The following is a 19,065-nucleotide window of genomic DNA, read 5'->3' as shown; positions in this document are numbered from 1 at the left end:
CGGAGTCATATCTAAGAAACTGTTATCAAATTCATTGCCAGGAAGATTTCCTTCCATGCTTTATTCTAAGGTTTTGCATTTTAGTGTTTAGGATTGTGGGGCTGGAGCTATAGCACAGGGGTAGGGCATTTGCCTTGCACGCAGCCAACATGGCCAACCCGAGTTCGATTCCTCTGCCCCTCTCAGAGAGCCCGGCAAGCTATCGAGAGTATCTCGCCCACACGGCAGAGCCTGGCAAGCTACCCGTGATGTATTCAATATGCCAAACACAGTAACAACAAAGTCTCCAATGAAGACATTACTGGGCCCACTCGAGCAAATCGATGAACAATGGGAGGACAGTGACAGTGAATGTTTGGGATTTTAATCCATTATGAAACAAATTTTTGTACATGATTTAAGTTAAGTTAAATTTCATCCTTTTGGATGTAGAGATCCAGTTTTCCTATGATGTTAGTTGAAGAGAATATCCTTTCCTCATTGAGTGGTCTTAAATAATTTATTTTTACATTCATTCTTGAGTCATATTAATTGCTACACTATTATACTTACTATAGATTTTTATTAAGCTTAAAAAATCAGGAAATGTGTTTTAACTTCTGTTTCAAGACTGTTTTTGTAATTAATAATATAAATTTTAAAGTATGTTATAATTAGACTTTATCTAACTATGAACTCTATGTGCATGCATGTGTATTGACTCTCATGCTTATATTTTCAGTTTGACCTACACTTAACTCTAGGCTTGAAATTGCCTGACAAAGCTCAGTATTAGCATGTCAAAACACAACTCTAAATCTCTTTTTTTGAATTTGTTTCTAAATCTTGGTAAGTAGCGTCTCACACATTTCCTCTATTCTTTTTTTCACTATTGCTTCTCTTGATACCCCTCCTATCCACACCCCTCAGCAAGTTTTATGGTTTTTGTCTTCAAAATATATCCCTATTTTATAACACCTATCTTAGCCACCCCAGTCCAAGTTATAGTCATTGTTTCACCTAACACCATGCCCCTATTTATTCTTTTTACAGAAGTCTAGAAAATACATATTTAGAAAACAGAAATTCTGGAATATTACCTTTAAGTTGAGTGTCCAGGTATTCTAAGGTAACTTTAAAGAACTGAATTGATGCAAGAATTAAAGATCCAAATGCTAGGGATCCTGTGTGATATCTGGGTAAAGATAAGTTAAGAATAAAAATTATCTACTATTATCTACAAGGGAAATGTCCTACCCACTGTGCTATTGCTCCTGCCCCATGACTGACTAGGCCGACCGGAGTTCGATTCCTCTGCCTTCGATGCCTCTGCCCCTCTTGGAGAGCCCATCAAGCTACTGAGAGTATCCTTCCCCCATGGCAAAGCCTGGCAAGCTACCCGTGACGTATTCGATATGCCAAACACAGTAACAAAAACTCTCACAATGTTACTGGGTGCGCTCGAGAAAATCGATGAACAGCGGGAGGATAGTGACAGTGAAAGTGACTATTATCTAAAGAAATGTCAAATAATTGTAACAACACACTTGATAGATAGCCCAAGGTGTTGTGCACATGTTTTTCATGAAGGAGACACAAGTTCAGTAACTGGTCCCACATGGTCTCCCAAGCTTTTCTAGGAGTGACCTCTGAACACAAAGCCACGAGTAACTCCTGAGTACTGCCAGGTGTGGTCCAAAAACAAATAACAATAGCAACAGTAATTTTACAAGTAAAAGCATCTGAATTTCTAAGAAAGATCTTATATTCCCATTTAGGTTGTGAAGGTTTCTCATAAAGACTTTAAACCATATACAACTTGCCCTGCCCCTCATCTACAAAAAATGATACCAAGATGAAGCAGAGGCAGCCACACTCATCCTTAATCTATCATTTTGACTTCTCTTGACCTTCTCTTTTATACCATAACTTTATAAGGTGATAAAACTGTAGTTATAAAACCAGACTAAGACAATGGACTGCCAAGGATCTTGAATCATACTTTCTGACATTATTTTCTTGCCACTTGAATTATAGCCATAACAATGCTGTGTAAGTACATTAAAATATAACTGGTAAGGTAGGTATAGGGGTCAAAATGAAACTTACCGCACAGCTCGTCCAAATGAAGTAAATACTGGATATGAGGGGATGCCATCAGGTTTTTTTAAGGTCCAGTAATAAGTAGCAAAGCTACCAGCAAGAGTACACTGGCCCAATGCAATTATAAAGTTTATAAGCCAGAGAAAGATAAACAGATTGAGTATATGGAAGGAAGAGATGTATTGATGGTACAGGGTCTTTCCACCATAGAAAGCAAAATTACAGTGAGCCCCAGGGCAAACTTTGGCAATTTCAGTTGCATTAAACACCTGCACTCAAAAAGAAAACAAAAAAGCATAACATGGATAATAGAATCTTAACTAGCATTCCAAGATAATAGACTTTCTGTCTTCTCTTACGTAGTATCCAATTGTATGTTCTACATTCCCACCATCAGTTTCTGCTGTTATCCTTATTTTTTTCTCACATTCCTTATACAGTTCTTTAATATGCTTTGAAAAACTATCTGATTTTCATCCAATGGACATCATCATTACCCAATATCATTTCATGTTTATTAGTTCTGTTGTTGATAATACCTACTTTTATATGATAGGACAAATGAGATCAGAAAAGCATGTTTTCTAGTCTACTCACCATTTTCAGTGCTCTTAAGCATCACCTGACCCACCTTATCTATGATGATTACCATGTATACCCGAGAATGTCAGGATGATTCCTAAAACTGCTATTGCAAATGTAGTACAGTTCTATACTGAAGTAAGTAAAAGGTGGCCTTAGAAAAAACTTACCTCTGGGCTACAGGTAGAATTTTCATATTTACATAGTCCATCTGGGGATACCACTTTGTATATAGGTATCCCTGATGTAGCCAAGTACCTAAGTGAATTCTATTAAGGATAAATTATTTGTTGTATATTGTAAGTATACAAATAACTTAAAATTATGCTTAGAGATTAATTTTATAAAACCCTCTAGGACTTGAGTGATAGCCCAATGGGCTGAGTAAATGCTTTGCATGAGGAGGACTAGGTTTAATCCTTAGTACATCATGATCTCCAAAGCACTGCTGACAGTTACCTCCGAGCACAAAGCAAGGAGTTGCTCCACCCACCACCACCCAAAAGCCATAAAGCCAACTCCAAACAGAACAAAGTAGTAACATTTTAGTAATTCATCTATTTGTTAAGTCAAGAAGAATATAATGGAGGTCAGCTAGAGACTTCGTACACAAATAAAATAGGGGCTTCACATATAGCTCAGTGGAAGAGTACTCAAAGAGAGAGGAGCAGCAGTGCTGGTAGATGCAGCAGAAGCCGGGAAAAGCATTCGTAACGCCTGCCTGTCCTTCGCCAACTACAAGACCAAGATGACTGCAATCCGAAATCCTGATGGATCTATCACATCTTCCAGAAGGGCAATGGAGAAGATTACCCATGACTTCTAGTCAGATCTCTTTGATAGCCAGGTCCACCTACCCACATACCAAATACTGCAGCATGAATATGTCGTTCCCAACATTCTCTCTTCCGAAATCCAACTCGTCATTTTGTCGGTAAAGAAATGAACAGCACCAGGCCCAGACAAGGTCAGACCTGAACACCTGAAAAATCTGCCATTAGTACTCATAAATACACTGACTCAGCCCTTCATGCACTACTTGTCTGAATGCAAGGTTCTGTTCCAATGGAAAACCAGGACTGTACTACTGTATAAGAAGGGAGACATCCATGACATTGGCAACTATCGCCTTATCTACCTATTGTCTGTCATCTACAAGCAGTTCGCTGGAGTCATCCTGAATAGGATCAGCAGAACATTAGATGAAGGACAACCATGCGAGCAAGCCAGGTTCCGCAAAGGATTCAGTTCGATGCCCATATCCACATGATAACCAAGCTCATTGAGGTTTCTCAGGAGTTCAAGATGCTGCTCTGTCTAACATTCATTGATTTAAAGAAGGCCTTTGATTCTGTTGAGACAGAAGCAGTCATTGAAGCCTTAGCCAATCAGGGCATTCAAACTCAATACATCAGCATCTTCCGTGAACTGTATTACAGATTCACTACCAGGATCTCACCAATCTACAAAGAAGTGATCATCCATGTCAAGAGAGGGGTTTGGCAGGGTGATACCATTTCACCGAAACTCTTCAGTGCCACCCTCGAGAACGTCATGTGACAACTGGAATGGGAAGCAATGGGAGTGAAGACAGTCAGCAACTACATCACCTCCGCTTTGCTGAGGACATTGTTCTAATAACACCAAACATTAGCCAAGCAGCATAAATGTTGGCCAACTTTGACTGTGAGTGTGGAAAGGTAGGACTCCAGCTGAATCTCATGAAGACAATGTTTATGAGAAACAGTCTCGTTCCTGACGTTCCATTCGCTCTCAATGGAATGACCATCTCCGAATGCAACAGTTATGTGTACCTAGGTCAAGAAGTCAACATGGTGAATGACCTGGCACCTGAGTTGCGCAGGAGGACGAGAGCAGCTTGGAACACCTTCAAGAGCTTTGAAGGAATAGCTAAGAGGACGAAGAACCTCTGGGTCCGGGCACATCTCTTTGATTCCACTGTTCTTCCTGCATTAACATACGCCTCAGAGACCTGGGCCCTACGAAAACAGGATGAGAACTCTATTCAGGTCTCCCAAAGAGGAATCGAAAGAGCTAGGCTTGGAGTATCACGTTTCATGCAAATAAGAGAAAGAATCCGGAGTTCTGACCTCCGTTGACAGTCAAGAATCAGGAACACTGTCTCGTCTGCTAAGGTGTCGAAAATCAGATGGGCTGGACACATAATGAGATTTGGAGACGACCGCTGGACTAGAGCCATTACCAACTGGATTCCATGGGATGTTAAAAGACTGTGTGGCCGCCCACCTACGAGATGATCAGATTTCTTCGTAATGACCCTGAATGATCGGTTTGAGGCGCCTCATGTTCCTAGAATGAACAGACGCCATTGGGCTACACTAGCACGTGACAGGGATAAATGGAGGCGTTATTGGCGCCCACTCGAGCAAATCGATGACTAACGGGGTCAAGTGATCAAGTGATCAAGTGGAAGAGCACTTGTCTTGCATATGTGAAACTCTGAGTTCCTGTTCCAGTGCTGCATGTTTCTCTGAGCACTACTGATAGTAACCAGCGAGCACCAAGCCAGGATCTTTTGAAAAACACTAGGTGTAGACCATAAACCAAAAGGGAAGAAAAAAAATACAATACACAGGATCTTTCTTAGGTTATATTTCCATAGAGTAGTACTAAATATGAGGAAAAGTCAAAACTACAATACTATCTATCTGAGGAAAAATTCAACAGAATATGCAGACCTAATGTTTAAAAAAGGTTAGTTACTAAAGGATACATTGCTATCACAGCCCAGTAGCAAATGCAGATAGACAGGAAAAGGTAAGTTAAAAATGGATAAAATAATGTAGTAGGGATGCATCCGATGGCTCTGAAATAAAACAAATAGATGAAATTCAAAATGATCCAGAGTTATAATTAGCCCCCTTGGTCTCAATTAAGCTTTTATCTGAAAGAATTATAAATGTCTTAGAATGAGTTCTAAGAACAGTGATAATAACCATCATCCGTTTTCTTGTTAACTATGGCATATTATTTTTTAAATGTCTTTTGTTATTAGTAATAATTATCACTTAGTAACAAATACATTATTATTTTTTAAATTCATGTATTTATTTTAAATTAGAGGTTTGTTTCAATGCTCACATTACTGTCAAAATTCCCCAAACTCATGCCTCTGTGTAATAAAGATTGATTACATTACCATCATAGTATTCCTTTCATTTGTCTAGATCCTCATATTGTTTTGCATAAGCCAACTGATTAAACTCAAAACAGATATAGCCATGAAAATTATCATGAAATATTCCCATTACTAATACATGGACACATACTGAATTATCTTTGCATTGGTTTGATAATTTGAGCTTTGCTCTTCTCACTGTTCTTATTGTTACACATTCCTATATTCACCATTTTCACACCCTTTCCAGTTTTATTTTTTCCTTTAAGTAAGCAATCAGCCTGTCACAGGTCCTTACATTTACAGATACACACACAAACAGCACACACACATACACACACACACACACACACACACACACTTAAGAGAAAAAATAGTAGGGCAAGTTACAGTGAATTGCATAATATCATATTATTCCATAAATACAGCAAACCAGTATTTTTCAGTGGCTAATAAAAGGGCTTCAGTTATTGTGGAAAGGAAGAGTTTAATTTAACAAAGTGCTTGTTGACTATTTTAACCAGAAACATTCAGGTAGCATGATTATGATTTTGTTAAAATAATCTTGAAGACTATTTAAAACAATTTTGGTATGTGGTCATTAATAATTTAGTTTTAAACATTTTAAATAGAGAACACTTTTGGTTTTCTAATAATGCTCTTCTTTATGTTCCATATATTATTCAAAAGTTTACAGTATTAGGTAACCTTTTGGAATAGTTGGGAAACTATAGACATTACTGCTTCCCAAGACAAATTTTACAAGTAAATATAATGTCTTTCATGGAATCTTAAAATAAAAATGAATATGATTTTCTGATAAAAATTTTTTATATAAATTATATAGTCTTATATAACTAAGATGGACTTTTCTGCCTATTAGCAAATTTTGTCATACAAACAGAAATGGAAAAAGCACAAAATTAACTATAAGATTATGGTGATTTAAAGTTTTACAAATGATCTTATCAGTCATATTAACACATTGATTAGTATGGGAATAAAGCAATATATAGTACAACTTTTATGTAGCACATCAATATTTTTTTCACATATGCTATTTTAGTAACATACATTTGGTGTTAAAAGTCCTAATACATAGACTAGTTATAACTTTATGTTACTCTCAGATAACTGGGGACTGAGGATGTTGAAAAATTTAATAGCCTATTGGTTTCAACCAACTATTGGTTTCAACCAATTTAATAGCCTATTGGTTGAAACCAATAGTCTCAATTTGAGCCAGCACTGAATGGAAATCAGACCTTTTAAATAAATATTATTAAGAAAAAAAGTCTGGACAATCTACCCAATAGATAATGACTATTCTGACTGACTGGCATAAGTATATGAATTTCTCCATCAGGGTCTTACTTGCTCCCTTCCTTCAGCAGGACAATGGACATTCGGATTCTTTCCCTTAGGAAAATCAGCATGACGATGATCAACACTTCAAAGCTGCAGAGTATTATCACTTTAAATAGAAAAAAAGTATGTTATACAAATCAATACAAAAAGTACAAAATTACATAGCAAAAAGTAGGACTTAGCTTCATGATTGATATTTCATAATTAAAGCAGAAAAAAGTTTAGAAATTCCCTTTATTTTTATTTATTTATTTCTAATTTTTTTTATTAGTGAATCAGCATAATATAGTTACAAACTTATAAACTTTCGTGTTTGCATTTCAGTCATACCATGATCGTTTACCCATCCCTCCACCAGTGCCCATTCTCCTCTACCAATGTTTCCCATATGACTCCCACCACCCCCACCGCATCCCCCACTTCTGCAGCAGGGCATTCCCTTTTGTACTCTCTCCTTTTTGTTGTGGTGGTGTGCAATAGAGGTATTGACTGAGCAAGGTGTTCAGTTTATAGTCTACTTTCGGCATGCATCTTTCAACCCAAATGGGTCCTTCCAATATCCTTTACTTGGTGTTCCCTTCTCCATCTGAGCTGCCTTTTCCCACAGCATGTGAGGCTGGTTTCCAAGCAGTGGAGCAGACCTGCTGATCCTTATCTCTCCACTCTTGGGTGTTACTCTCCCATTCTGTTACTTTATATCCCACAGATGAGTGTGACCTATGTCCATCCTGCTAAGAAATCTAGATTGAAACCTTATGCAAAGCAGTAGGTAGGAGCTTGCCTTGAAGGATGCCAACCCAGGTTTTATCCCTGTCATTCCACATGGTTCCCGGAGCATTGCCAGCAGTAATTCCTGAGTGCAGAGCCAGGAGTAATCCCTGAGCATTGCTGAGTGTGGCCCCCAAACCCAAACAAACAAAACCCTTAAGCAATGATTCCTTTCAATAATTTACTTCACTTATCTCCAGGAAGGAACTTTTCACACCAATTATAGAAATGATCCAATAGGTATGGAAGGAAGGACGGGCTCCTTTAGACAGCTCTATTTCAGAAATTTCCACTTATATTTCAGTGAATAAGAGAACAATTTCAGAGAAAACTTTGAATTAAAATTGATGGTAGAGTCTTGACTGCAACATTTTAGTTTTGTTTCCATCCATTATGGCCAGTATATTATTGGAATTAGGGCACAAATCCAACCCAGATTGTTTAATAAATGTTTCAGAATTAGACATAAAATCTAGTTTAGCTTTAACTGAAGTTTATAAATCAAAAGTAAATTGGCAAAAGATAACAACAAAAAACAAACTGCATATATAGAAGAACAAGGAAAGGAAATTTTGGGCTCCTTTTTAGCTTTTAGTATCCTGAATCCTGAAAGTTCGATTTGCTGCCTTGCTACATTTGAATTTGGTGAGATAGCTATAAGTTCTTAAAGTGTTCTGGCTTTGTCTACAACTTGTTCTCATTTTATTTTTCAATTATTTTGAATTAGTTTCTTTTTACTTCAAGCTAAATATTTTAACTGGTACATTTCTTCAATTCTAAGGCACATCTTAAATTTAGTAATAACATTTTAGGAAAACTTAAAATTTAAAACTTAAAACACACTTTGTTAAATCTCTATTCATTTTATGATACATCCTGGTAAAAATATGGTAAGTTATGAGTCTTATATTAAGAAAGCATAGTGTTGCTAATAATAGAATAAGAAACTGAAAGAAACAGAAAGTTAAATCTCCATCTGTAGTATCCTTGCTAGAGAGTGGTTCTGCTTGTGTCTAACTTCCAGTGACAGAGCATGCACTATTGCAGTCCATTATAGTAGCACTGTAGAACTGTCCTGGTATTGTTCATCGATTTGTTCGAGCATGCACCAGTAATGTCTCCATTATGAGACTTGTTACTGTTTTTGACATATCGAATATACTATGGGGAGCTTGCCAGTCTCTCCGAGAGGGACAGAGGAATAGAACCCTGGTTGACCGCATGCAAAGCAACACCTTACCCGCTGTGCTATTTATGGTGCTATTGCAACTTTTATTGTCCATTATAGTACCATTAATATTCAGATGTTACATCCTACATTCTTGAATTAATATCTCCAAATAAGTAGATAACTTAGCCCAAATATGGGAAGTCTTAGTATCCATGCATATACATCCTCTTAAAACACTGAACTGAGTCCAAAATATGGAGTATAAGCATTCTAAGCTAAAAACCATTATCATCCTTAGACAAATCTAATAATGTGGAACATAGCAGAAATAATTTATTTTTTAAAATTGCACTGATAAAGAACATTGTATTTAGAATTCTACCTTTGGAAATCATATATCCAAGATGGTTGTACTAGAGACATTTATATATTTTTCCTTGTGCTTGAATTGGAACATCAGAAATAAATTTGAAAATAAATAAAGAATAACTGGCATACCTAATTTCTCAAAAGATGATACTATGATCATTTACAGCATGGAGTGAGAATGGATTTGTCTACTAATAATATCTAAGGCCTATAAAAATAAAACAGTAACACCTGTACACAAAACTCAGCATATTTCCAGTGTTTCTGTCAATGAGTATAATTTCACATATATACCCTTATCTCTGGTGGCTGGAATTTTGTCCAAATACAGATCAAATAATTAATTCCTGATAACTTGGGTATGGAAGCTAAAGCTCATTTGAGAGTACTATTTGTAGACTTGGATTGGAGCGATAGCACAGCGGGTAGGGAGTTTGCCTTGCATGAGGCCGAACCAGGTTCAATTACTCCATCCCTCTCAGAGAGCCTGGCAAGCTTCCTAGAGTATCCGCCCGCATGGCAAAGCTTGGCAAGCTACCTGTGATGTATTCGATATGCCAAAAACAGTAACAACAAGTCTCACAATGGAGACGTTACTGGGCCCGCTTGAGCAAATCGATGAACAATGGGAGGACAGTGCAGTGCAGTGCTATTTGTAGACTTGAAAACAAAAGTAGCACTGTATTTTCCTCCGAGTACATTGCAACTTTTCCAGTGGCAGATTCTGATTATTTTCGTGAGTTTTATGTGGATGGTCTTAGAATAGTTAGGAGGGGGATAACCTTAGAAAGTGTAGCTTAGAAAATACTTGAGAGTAAATCTAGAGAGTGCTAATACATAATGATAAAACTTATCATTTTGATAAGTGGTATATAGCATTAAGAAGATTGCTGGGGCTGGAGCGAGAGCACAGCAGGTAGGGTGTTTGCCTTGCATGCTGCCGACCCAGGTTCGATTCCTAGCATCCCATATGGTTCCCTGAGCACCGGCAGGAGTAATTCCTGAGTGCATGAGATAGGAGTAACTCCTTTGCATTGCAGGTGTGACCCAAAAAGAAAAACAAAAAAAGAAAAGAAAGAAGATTGCTGAATATACATGAAATCACTCAAATTTAAGAAAAGTAAAAAGGATGCAAATCCCAAGCTGTCTGACATTTTGGCGGGGGTGGGTGGGGTGGGAGGGAAGGATGATGTTGGTGATCAAATTTAGGGCCTCATTGACATAAAGCATATGCTTTACCATTGAGCTACTTCCTGGTCCTCAAAATGCATAATTTTTTTTTGTTAAAAAGAAGTTGCTTGAATGAAACACCTTTTCTGCCACATACTTTTAAAACTGATATTTGAAGGCAGCTAATTTGCATGAGAGCTAGGTTTGGAAGGCCAAAGAGCAAGGATTTGATATTTTGATTCATTATTTTCCAAGGAAAAGAGAAACATGAATTTAGTAGATGAAGGAATCTAATGGGGACTTTGCCACAAAGTATTCAAATTTGGTGTGTACGTTACTCCTGGAGCACCACCAGGAATGATCCCTGTACACAGAGTTAGATTAGACCTGAGGACCACTAAGTGTGGCCCCCAAATAAACAAAAAGATTAAGGATCTCTGCCAAAATAAAGTTGCTTAAAAGACTTGCCTCCCGTATGTCTTAGTCTTAGAAAAAAGGTATTTTAGGTAGGGTATGATTATAATCTGGTCTCAGAGAAAGTATCCCAAAATTGTAAACAAATATCACACTGGTGATGTAGGTATGTAGGTAGATGATGTAGAATTTAGGTATGTTCTTGAAAGCCTTGAAAAAAAATCAAGGTTATAAATTTATGAGGATAGAACCCACATGGAAACATGATGGCCCATATGAAGATATAATCTCTTTCAGGCTACTTACTAAGCTTCCTCAAACATGTCTTGCCTGACTCAATTAAACAATACATAAATAACTTTTATAAGCAAGATGTAGAGATTATTTTAAAAATATTGATCAAACAACTCAAATCTCTGTGAAGGGTAAAGAATAGTGTAATAGTCATTCCAAGATCAGAGAACTAAAACAATCTCTGAAATCATCATGCTTTAAAAACTGTTACTACCCTCATCAAGTGTTCTTCCTTTTATTCTTCTTAGATACTAAGATATGAACTGTAGCACTGTCTTCCTGTTGTTCATCGATTTGCTCCAGCGGGCACCAGTAACGTCTCACAACAAATTGTGAGACTTGTTACTGTTTTTGGCATATCGAGTACGTCACGGGGAGCTTGCCAGGCTTTGCCATGCAGCCAACATATTCTCGGTAGCTTGTGGGGCTCTCCAAGAGGGTGGAGGAATCAAATTTGGGTTGGCTGTGCTATCGCTCCGGCCCCAACATATGAACATCTTCATCAAAACCAGCTCTGTGTGTGTGTGTGTGTGTGAGAGAGAGAGAGAGAGAGAGAGAGAGAGAGAGAGAGAGAGAGAGAGAGAGAGAGAGAGAAAGAGAGAGAGAGAAAGAAGTAAAAATAGTTTTATTTAGAAAGAGTTTGGGAAAGAGGAAGAGAGACCATAAAGTAAAGGAAGATATAGCACTGTAGTGTCCTCCCATTGCTCATCGATTTGCTTGAGCGGGCACCAGTAACATCTCACAACAAATTGTGAGACTTGTTGTTACTGTTTTTGGCATATTGAATATGTCACGGGTAGCTTGCCAGGCTTTGCTATGTGAGCGGAATACTCTTGGTAGCTTGCCGGGCTCTCCAAGAGGGATGAAGGAATCGAGCCCGGGTTGGCCATGTGCAAGGCAAATGCCCTACCCACTGTGCTATCAGTCCAGCCCAAAGGAAGATAAATGATACTTATCAAGCTGAGATTTTGGTGACTCCAGGATTGAGAGTATCCTCATCCAAATTATCTTTTTTTTAAACCTTTACAGGATGTTTACTTCTGAAGAGTGATGCTATTTTTCTCATTTATTCTTTCTTTACTTTTATTTTATTTATTATTTTTTTAAAAAAATTATTTTTTTTCTAATGGATCCCTGTGAGGTGCAGTTATAGACTTAGAAACTTTTGTATTACATTTCAGTCATACAATGCTCAGTACCCATCCCTCCACCAGTGCCCATTCTCCACCACCAATGATCTCAGTGTGCCTCTCCCCCCGCCACCTCCTCATCCAAATCATCTTAAGTTGAAGGCAATAGCTTGAAATTATACCAAGATAATGTTTTCTTAGACTATATGAAAAATTCCTCTGATTGACCTTACCATTTTCTGTAGCTAGTATGCTTACAGAAATAAGTCAATTTATTAATGTATTAGTATAAGTCAATGTATTAGTAATATATTTAATTGGTGGTACAACCTTAAGTTTTTTATAAAAAATTATTACAATTTTAACAAATCAATCCTTAAAATCTACTCACTAAGTACGAACCACATCTGTTTCAGATGAAAGTACATGCTTATATCAGTCTGAATCCCAATGCTATATATAGTTAATTGAGGCATTGGCTTTTCCTGAAGATAGTTATATTCATGGTAACAGTGCCATATTCCTGAAAATGAAACAAAAAACCAATAAAAATGTTTTTGAGCTGTAAGTTAGTGATTTATCACACATATTTACATAGAACTGTTAGCATTGTCATTTCTGAAAAAGGATTCATATTTGAACAGCAAATATGTGATAAACAGCTAATAGTCTAAAGGTAAATGTTTTTACCACTTGTCTGGAAGATGCTGGCAAATTCACGGTTGCAAATGTCCTTACAAATAGAAATAATCCTAATGACCACCAATAGTGACTGATTCAATAAAGAGTTTATGTGTATAGTAAGCAATTACATTTCCATGTTAAGAGGAGAGAATCTAGTAAAACAGAATAATCACTAAGATGCTTTAAAGTAAATAAACAAGATATGAAGTTATGTAAAAACACGCTGTAATTTTTGTAATAAGAGCAATAGCAATGTATTTAAATTTTCTAATATTAAAGAAAAAACAGGGGCTGGATATATAGTATATAGGTTAAGGCTCTTGTCTTTCATGCAGCCAAAACTGGTTTGATTACTGGCATACACCACATATGGTTCCCTGAGTATCAACGGAAGTGATTCCTGAGTGATCTTTTTTGTCTTGTTTTGTTTTTTGGGTCTCACCAGGGAGACATACTCCTGGATCTGCATTCAGGGATCACCTCTGGTGGGGTTCAAGGTATCATTTAGGATTCTGGAGATTAGACCTAGGTCAGCTGCATACAGGGCAAGTACCCTACTCACTGTTCTATCTCTCCAGACCCTCGTCCTCACTTCTTATTTCATACTGTGACAGAACTATACAGTATAGTCATCTATATTATTTATTATTATTCTCCTCTCCCATTTTCTGACAGCCCCCTCATTATTTTAATTATTATATCTCTGTCAATTTCCAACTTGAAGGTCACTTCTCAATTTCATATTTTTGATCTATCAACATAATTTGACATGGTTGGGCACTCCTTCCTTTCCTCACCGCTCTTAGTACCTCATCTTGCTTTTCAAAATGCGTGTTTCTCTTTTTTGCTGATTTTGTGAGTTATTTTTTCCCCTGACCCCTTAATATTCAATAATTTCTGAGTGCCATTCTTGGTATACACAGCTATCTAGACATTTTAAATGTGATCTTGGGCAGTTTTATGGCTTGAATACCATAAAATATTTTTACATTTTATACACTATAAATCTTGCTTGTACATTTAAATGCATACCAAACACCTCCAGTTTAATGAAAATAAATGATCTAAAGTCAACAGATCCAAAACTCCAATCAATTCTATTCCTAAACCAGCCTTATTTTACTCAAATTTTCCTTTTTTCAGTTTATAGCAGTGTCATTTTTCCTGTTTTTTAGGTTAAATGTTTGGGTCACACCCAATGGTGTTGGTGGGTTACTCCCAGCTTTGTGCTCTGAGATGTATGGAGGCCTACGTGGTACACAAAGACCAAATCAAGGTCAGTACATGCAAGACAAGTGCCTTAATCCCTACACTATTTATTCATCTCTGAAGCCATTTTGGCTCTTCATTTTCATTATATACATTCAATACATCAGAAGTCAGTTGATTCCACATTAAAAACCACAGCTCCTTCTGGAAATACTTGTCCATTTTCATGGTAGCCATGATGTTCTGTATTTCCCTTGTTTAGAACAGGGCTTTTGCAAGTCCTTCATATTGTTCTGATTATTTCTGCTCTTCCTTCACTACAATCTTTTCTCAACACAGGGACTAGAGGAATAATCACTTCATATTCCCTTTCTATTTTCAACCCTTCTTTACCTTCTCGTTTCACTCAGAGTAAAAGGCAAGATCTGACAAACAACTATAAAGCTCTGACCCCTGATAAATTCTAAAGCCTCCTATTCTGTTGTTCTTCCTTTTACTTACTACACCAATTTTCTGGTCCTTTCCTCTACACACTTCTACACATTCTTTGGGATTTTGCTCTTGCAATATACTCATCGTATTAAACTTTTTCCCTAATCCAATGTCTAACAACATTTCCCGTTCAGGGTTTTTATCTTGGTGCCCTCTTGAAAAGATATACCCTATAATATATTGCAGCTTGCACTTTTATTATCATAATACTTTCTGATAATGCCCTTTACCTGTTCTCTTTTTTTCTATTTTCCAAAGCAAACATCATATTCTTGTATTCTTGTGTGTGTGTGTGCATGTGTGTGTGTGTGTGTGTGTGTTGATGGGGTGGTCACCCCAAGTGGTACTCAGTGAGTTTGGTAGCCACTCCAGGCAATACTCTGCTGACTCAACCAGCAGTTCAGTGAACCCAAGGATGTGATGCTGCTTGGGTCCTGCAGTTCTGGGAACCACCAGGCATATTTGACAGTGCTCTGAGAACCATAGGTGCCAGGGATTCAACATGGTTTGCTGCCCTAACCCCTATACAATCTGCCAGACCCCAATAATCACTACAAATAGATAATTTACCTGGGCTTATAAGTAAATTATAAGAGAGAATAAAGACCTTTGTCTTTTTGTTTATAGGTCTCTCTCAAAATGATGTCTTTACACAATAGCTACTTGATTTTGTGTTGTACAATTTTAGATATTTAATTGACTTTACTGATTTTATTAAATCAGATAGCATCCCATCTAGCAACTATAAAGGCACTACTTGATATCTGCTGAACAAATAAATCTTTCATTTTATTTTCTATTAATATAATCTAACAATTTTATTTTAACCTAATTTAAACAATCATTTACTATTTCTTGGGGGAAAGTTTGGATCGTATCTGGTGGCATTAAAGGGCTAGTCTTAGCTCTGCATTGGTGGGAGGGCCAGGGGGTTCCACTATGCAGAGCCAGTGATCAAACCAGGAGCAGCCACATGCAAGGCAAGTGCCTTAACCACTGTACAGCACTTAATCTATATTTTTAAATTTGAATATTTTATCTGTACTACAATGACATTCATATACTATACCTCGAAACTCCATTTATTTGGCTTTGAGGCCACATTCAGTGGTGTTCAGGGCTTACTCCCTAGTTCAGTGCTCAGGCTTCACTCCTGGCAGGACTAAAGGGAACATAGAGAGTGCCAGGGACTGAACCCAAGTTGGCTGCATGAAAGGCAAACACTCTGCCTACAGTACAATCTCTCTGGCCCCTCAACTGATATTTTCAATATTCTATTTAGTTAATCTTCATTTATGTTTGGACATTTTCATTATTTGTTTTTAACTTGATCTTTTAATTTATAAACACTTTGTGCATAGTTACTTCATGTTCTATACTTACCGATTTCCATATCTGACTCTCTTGAACACTGATCTAATGTTTGTATTTTTTATTTTTCATAATGAGAAGACTTTTCTTGCATGGTGAGTAATCTTTGATTATGACTCATACTCTGTTCATCTCCGCCTCTGGAAACCTACTGACCTGACTGGGTGATTTGGTCTACCGAAGATATTTCTGTTTCTGTGACAACCTTAAAATATTACCAAACTTGGCTCATTTTTGATATTTTCCAGATTCCCAGACAAATGTTAAAGTTTCCAGTTCTAACACTGCTGAAGTTTCAGTTCAAGTTTCCTGATTGGAGCAGTGGAAGGGGCCACCTAGAATTTCATACACATGCTTTAGGCTCATCCCCCCCAATTTTAATTAAGAATGTGGGTGTAATTTTATTTACTTTTATTTGGCTGAAGAGATAGTACAGCAGGTAAGGTGCTGGCCTTGTATGCATTAAAACAACTTCAATATACAGCATTGCTTGTGTTTCCCTGAGCCCCTCTAGCAGTGACTCCTGAGCCCAGAGATAGTAGTAAATTCTGAGCACTGCCAGTTATATTGTCACTGTCACTGTCATTGTCCTCCTGTTGTTCATCATTTTCTCGAGCAGGAACCAGTAACGTCTCCATTGTGAGACTTGTTACCGTTTTTTTTGCATATCGAATATTCCACGGGGAGCTTGCCAGGCTCTGCTGTGTGGGCGGGATACTCTTGGTAGCTTGCCAGGCTCTCCGAGAGGGATGGAGGAATTGAACCCGGGTAGGCCGCATGCAAGGTAAATGCCCTACCCGCTGTGCTATCACTCCAGCCCCCCAAAATATTTAAGAATTTTAAGAGATTTTCTTATTTTCTATTAACTCAGCAAAATAATACATTATATAAAAATACATTATATAAAAAATAGCACTTTTTTGCTATTAAAAAAAAACAATAGGGCCCTCCACAAAATTTTCTTTCTTCATATAGGCAGATGTGAAAGTATTAAAAGTAAAGTAAGTAAAGGCCCTCCCGTTGATCATCAATTTGCTCGAGCGGGCCCAGTAACGTCTCCATTGGAGACTTTGTTGTTACTGTGTCTGGCATATCGAATATGTCACGGGGAGCTTGCCAGGCTCTGCCATGTGGGCGAGATACTCTCGGTAGCTTGCCAGGTTCTCCGAGAGGGGCAGAGGAATCGAACTTGGGTCAGCCATGTTGGCTGTGTGCAAGGCAAACGCCCTACCGCGTTTTCCAATTTATTTCTCTACTTCTTCTCTCTTCTGTATTAGCTCTTTTTGTTTAAAGGCACAACCCCCTGAGCTTCAAGTTCTCTTTTTTCATAATATTTCTATATAACAAGCAACAATAGAATAAGCTATTTAAGATTAGTTAGTATGTACTATGCAACTTTTTAACTATCTATGTACATTACTTTGACTCATATTTACTACTGTATGGTTGGAGAAATGCTAAATTAGAGACTATATACTAGCAGAAAATCATAGTTAATAAATATGTGGTGACTCAGGGATTGTGTCTTTTTCAATATCTAAATCCATATTTGAAATCGTCGTGCTATATGGCCTGTCTGGAATAGGTCTCTCTAATCTTGCTCTGGGTCAATAAGATTTGTTCTACTGCTGCTTACAATCATTTGCACACAAATAGCCTGGCTTTCTTTCCTCAGTAGGACACATCCACATTGGTCTTTGCCCCAGTAAGTAGGCTGCTGTCAGTAGAAAATGATTGGTTTCCCAGGAATAGGAAGAGAGTTGGCTGTCTAAGATGGTAGTAGCAGAGGTCAGTTACATAGTGTTGGGCATTTTTCCTAATCTACTTGGATATTTCCCCCGCCAAATAATTTCAAATTTATTTGCCACACCATTAATTTCTGGATTGTGCTATGTAAGGAGGAAGTAGGATGCTGATATTGCTGGTTTTACCTGTACTTCTTAGATAATAACCATCTTTTTTCTCTTTGCTACTGTCAGCATTGTACTACAGCCAGTCTTGAATTTTTCTTGATCTTTGAGACAATTCAGTAAAATCAATAGTAGACTTTACTACCCTTTTCTTCTTGAAGACGATAAAAGATTGACTAAATCACATGCTTAGACTTAAAAGTGGCAAAGGGCAGGAAGGTATTTTTTAAGCTCCAAACAGAAACACAAGTACTTATAAATAAGGGATTTTTGGACAGTGATGCAGGGTCACTGGTTCTTTGGTGGTGATGGTGGTGGTGTCCAGTAACTTTGTACACAAATACAATGAAATTAAATACTATTGTTAATATATTTTCTAAACTATAATAACATTTAAAGATGTATATTTTATACTACACTTGATCATAGCCAAAAGGCTGAGAAGCAATGATGTATTTTTTTTATAAAAATTATCCTTGGGCGAGCTGCACACTCTAGGGATAAAGGCAGCTCAGTTAGACAAGGGAACACCAAATAAAGGGTATTGGGAAGATCCGCCCAGGATGGGAGATGCATGCTGAAAGTAGACTATAGACCGAATATGATTTCTACTCAATTCCTCTTTTGCAAACCACAGCACCTAAAAGGGGAGAGAGAACAAAAGGGAGTGCCCTGCCACAGAGGCAGGGTGGGATGGGGGGATGGGGGTGGGAGAGATATTGGGATTAGTGGTGGTGGAGAATGGGCACTAGTGGGGGGATGGATACTCGATCATTGTATAACTGAAACCCAAGCACAAAAATTTGTAAGTCTACAATTGTACCTCATGGTGTTTCACTAATAAAAATTTTTTAAAAATTATCCTTGGGAGTATATGATTGGAAGTAGAGT

General features: G+C 37.5%; 1 protein-coding gene across 1 annotated transcript in view; it reads right to left on the bottom strand.

The window, feature by feature from the left end:
* Positions 1-19,065, bottom strand: part of SLC44A5 (solute carrier family 44 member 5) — a 415,088-nt gene that overhangs the window by 20,887 nt on the left and 375,136 nt on the right. Inside the window, exons 11-16 of the mRNA XM_056123215.1 lie at positions 12,900-13,031; positions 7,199-7,298; positions 5,420-5,512; positions 2,835-2,922; positions 2,089-2,351; positions 1,080-1,174 (exon numbers count right to left, since the gene is read on the bottom strand). Coding sequence (XP_055979190.1) covers positions 1,080-1,174; positions 2,089-2,351; positions 2,835-2,922; positions 5,420-5,512; positions 7,199-7,298; positions 12,900-13,031 — 771 coding nt within the window. The remainder of the gene's footprint in view (positions 1-1,079; positions 1,175-2,088; positions 2,352-2,834; positions 2,923-5,419; positions 5,513-7,198; positions 7,299-12,899; positions 13,032-19,065) is intronic.

Source organism: Sorex fumeus, unplaced genomic scaffold (assembly GCF_029834395.1).
Source record: "Sorex fumeus unplaced genomic scaffold, SorFum_2.1 ptg000047l, whole genome shotgun sequence".
Classification (NCBI taxonomy): Eukaryota; Metazoa; Chordata; class Mammalia; order Eulipotyphla; family Soricidae; genus Sorex; species Sorex fumeus.
Note: the sequence above shows the minus strand (reverse complement) of the source record. Positions and strands in the feature narration are given on the sequence as shown.